Source organism: Convolutriloba macropyga, unplaced genomic scaffold (assembly GCF_964194025.1).
Source record: "Convolutriloba macropyga unplaced genomic scaffold, txConMacr16.3 SCAFFOLD_3209, whole genome shotgun sequence".
NCBI lineage: Eukaryota > Metazoa > Xenacoelomorpha > Acoela > Convolutidae > Convolutriloba > Convolutriloba macropyga.
Genome location: NW_027449566.1, coordinates 25,001 through 29,118, shown reverse-complemented (window position 1 = coordinate 29,118; position 4,118 = coordinate 25,001). Strand labels below are relative to the sequence as shown.

General features: G+C 33.6%; 1 protein-coding gene across 1 annotated transcript in view; it reads left to right on the top strand.

Annotated features, from left to right (window-relative positions):
• Nucleotides 1–1,191: 1,191 nt before the first annotated feature.
• LOC142355144 (uncharacterized) overlaps nucleotides 1,192–4,118 on the top strand; it is a gene marked incomplete at both ends in the record, with an annotated part of 27,062 nt that continues 24,135 nt past the window's right edge. Inside the window, 2 exons of the mRNA XM_075407396.1 lie at nucleotides 1,192–1,361; nucleotides 2,073–2,290. Coding sequence (XP_075263511.1) covers nucleotides 1,192–1,361; nucleotides 2,073–2,290 — 388 coding nt within the window. The remainder of the gene's footprint in view (nucleotides 1,362–2,072; nucleotides 2,291–4,118) is intronic.

Below are 4,118 nucleotides of genomic sequence, written 5' to 3'. Positions count from 1 at the left end.
TGAGGTTTGATTTGAAATCATTTTGGGCAGTAAGTAACATCGGAAAGAAAACAAAAAACGCAAAAAAATTCAGAAAAAATATACACTGCGCCACATTACCATTCAAATAATTTTTGAAATATAAAAATTCCAGTAATAGGGTATAAGAGTTCTTCCAATTGTAGCTCCCCTTTTAAAACAAGAACGTTTCAAATATTACTCAAATAGCTAATTTTGTACACAATTTTATTATGTTAAAAACAAACAAATAATGAATTTTCGATACTTATCGAGTTATATTACCAAAAAAACATTATGTAACAACTGAAAACATTAGACAGTTTCCTCAAAACCGCCCTAGATACCAATGTAGACACTTAATCAATGTAGACACTAAATAAAAAAAGAGCATCACATGCTGGCAAATCTCCCAATTTGTTGGATCCATAAAAACGATGAACTTCACTCATAAAACAGAATGTTGTTTCGTTGAACGTTATTTGAACAAAATGGAAAATCTATTTATTAAATCTTTAAATGAAAAAAGATTTTCTTGTGATTGGGATAAAAAATGCAAAAAGAGAGACCCAAAATACAACCCGAAACGTTTTTCACTGCAAAATTCAACGATGACATCAAAACTGACTATGCGACCCCTGTGTGGCGGTTAAAAAACGCAACTATTCTAAAATGACGCGTATGAGTTTTTCGGCAAAATGAAATCTCAATATGTCAGATATAAAATATGCGTGTCAACATAAACATCCGTTTGAATTAGCGAAAGATCGCAAAAACGTTATATCCAGAAAACTTTTTGTAGGAACCTGAATTACAATTAGTCCATATCTAAGTAAAGCAAGACTGAATCATCAGTTTTTATGTCTGCACCATTGGTCAAATTGGACAAAGCGGGCAAAATAGGCATATTTGATGTCTTTTTTATGAAAAAAAAAGAGGAAAAAAGTTAATCTTTCAAAAATTTGGCTGCAAATTTTGCCACAAAAATTGGTTGAAGCAATTAACCATTTCTTCTATCTTCAAACGTAAAACCACTGAGATTATCGTTATTAATTTTATCATAATTCACAAAAGTGGGTCGGAACAACAAAAGCCTCAAGAATAACATTCTGATGTTCTGGTGCAAAGCTACAAAAGTAAGAACGAATTTCAGCAAAAATGGGAAAGCTATTAATTTTTTGTTGTTTTTTACAGTTCAGTCTTACTCAACAACTCGCGAGGTCGTATTTTCCACTCCGGGCGGGACTACAAAGTCCAGTGGAGACGTACAAGATGTCTGTGAAGAAGATGAGTGCTTTCATTTCGCAGCTGGCAGTGGATTCCCAACTGTGAACGAATTTAGAGGATATCCCATTGCCGTTGAGGTAGGAAAATGCCTTGAAGCGATGAAAACATTGATTCTGAAATTAATTCTAAAATAGAACATCTCTTTCTGAAATTAAGCTCATCCTTTTGCATTCTTCGCGACGGCATTAAATTTGTCGTTGACAAGTGCAGCGCATGCATAATAAACTCGCAGTCGCAATTAGGGCGCACAAAAAATGTTCGGCTGAGTAAGAACTAAGTTAAGCTGTGAAGTGTTCGGTTGTAGTTGAACCCCTTTCGAAAAAATTTACCTTCTGATATGTTTCATCGGTATTTTGGTTCTCGTCTCATGGCTCAATTTTGCTTCCGCATTTTTAACGGTGCTGAAAATAGAAAAACTGAGATAGAAACTTTGGTTTTGAATTCAAGAAAAATGTCGGCATTGTTGCGTTGCCTAGCGAAAACAGCATCATTTATCATGTTTTGTTTGAAATGTGCATATATCTTTCAGAAAATGTGTCACACTCGTGTGTGCGTGTTTGTGTTTTCTAAACTAGCCTCATGAAAATTAATTCATAACACAAAAGAAAAGCGCTCAGAAATTTGTCACACATTTTCAAGTTACACAGTGTCTAGGTAGAGTGGTTCTTTGCAAAGTCAGATTTTAATCTGAAAAATATTTAAATTTTGGAATACAAATCGTTTTATCTGTTTTGTCTGGACTCCGTTTTGAGCCATCAAGTCGAGGTGAGACATGATTATTTTCACAGGTGTATTTTTATTCTAACGAGACCTTCATTCGTGGATTTCGGGTCTTCTATAAGAGAGCAGACGGTGGACTTGATGAATTTGAGCTTGCTGGGTCATTCAGCGGAGACACAGGTTATCAGACAGAGAGTCTCAACTTGACAAGTGAGGGGGGTGCAAATCGTCTGACTGGCTTCTCCTACAGTTCAAGCGGAGGAAAATTGAGCGGCCTCGAATTTTTGTAAGTAATTCTGGTATGCTGGTCCAACTTATTGTAACTTGAATTATCCTGATTTTAGCAGAAAAATCTGAAACTCCAAAACAACTCTTAGAATGCTAATTTTTCATTACAAAGCTTTATTGCATTTCAACAGTTCTTACAACTTTTACGAGCATAAATACTCGCGTTTGTTTTTCTAATTGATATTTTATTGGCTTTTCAGGGAATCTTAGCACGCTAGCTGTTGGCTTTGTGAACCCGATGCTATCTTCATTGCGTTTGCGCAAATTTAGGCAAACGATAAAAAAAAAACCGAGGCTCGTTGAAGTAGGCTTGCAAAAACGACCCAACCTCGCTCATCCGCATTATTTGCTTAAAAAATGTACCAAATCCAGCTCAAAAAAGATAAGAAACAGAAACAAAAAAATTATCATACGAGCAAAGGCAAAAACTGGATGATCCTAAGAACCTAAGAAGAAGGATCTGTAATTTGTGTTTGCACACAATGTTCCAACCCCGCTCATCCTCATTTTTGTCTTTATGGTCCACCAAAATAGAACGCTTTCAAAAATTAATATTCTGCTCGACAAACCAATAAATGAAGAAAATAATGCCGCATTTGAGGGTTGATGGAACTTTTTAATTAGACTAAGAGTTACGACAAACGTAAACATCAAATAAATACAAACGATAGTTACACTCAAAGCTCGATGTCAATATATTAAAGAAAACACGAAATTGAAATAGAAGTGGCATACAACAAAACCTAAATTAAACAAATTACATTGTAATTACGCTGTACATTACTTAAAAGAGATACCAGGACTTTCATTAATCACACTCCGCAACAATCCATAAAAAACAGCAGAAAAATCAAAGTCCAGAAACAAGCTTCCGTTTTTGAAAACCAATTATTCTCAGTGATTAAATCCATAAGCTAACAACTGAAATTATTTAAGATCCAGTTTCATCTTTTGATGTATAATTGAGATAGCTACTGAAATCTGTTAACTGACAACTCTCCCGAAAAGAATTCAGACCTATCATTATCCATATTTTGTCAAAAGACAACAAAAAGAGCTACAAAATAGGCGAAAAATTCTCTTAAAAAAACAAAAAAATTAGCTAGAAAACGTTGTCACAGCCCCTATAACGGTAATCTATTCAATACGATTATTAAAAGGTTCAATTTTGCACTATTTTAACGTCAAGGAGACTCCCATCCTTGAGAACTTGCGACGAGGAAACAAAATATAACCTCAAAAATTTTCAGATCAAAATCAAATTTTTTTAACAGAAAATGAGTAATGTCATATCCAAGACACTATTTATTGAAAACAAGACAGTTATAATAATGGGTTTCATATCAAAAATACATTGATTTTTTAAAACAATTCTCTCATAAATCAATTAAACAATAAATTTTGAACCAAAAGCAAAAAACAAATTAACTTGCAATCTTTAGGAACTCAATTGGGCTTGCTACTGGAAAGACTAAGTCGTATGACATTACTGCAACAAACAAATGGAACTTAAACTATAGCAAACATTTTTATAAAGCCACAGTATTGAAGCCACTAAAACTATGAGAATTTAAAACCAAACAAAATTCTTGTGAGCTAAAATTATTTGAATTCTTTATTTGGTTGCCTTCTGAATACATTTGGGTCCTCTTTTTAAAAGTGTTGCGTAAAAAAATAATAAGAACATGAATTATTGAAAAGCATATAACACTCTAAGAAACTTCAACACTTTTGTGAAAACATTCTCGAGGTCCTAAAGCACTCAGTAAAAAGATATCACCAACAAAGAAATTAATGTTTGGTTGAGAAAAAAATAATGAAACAAG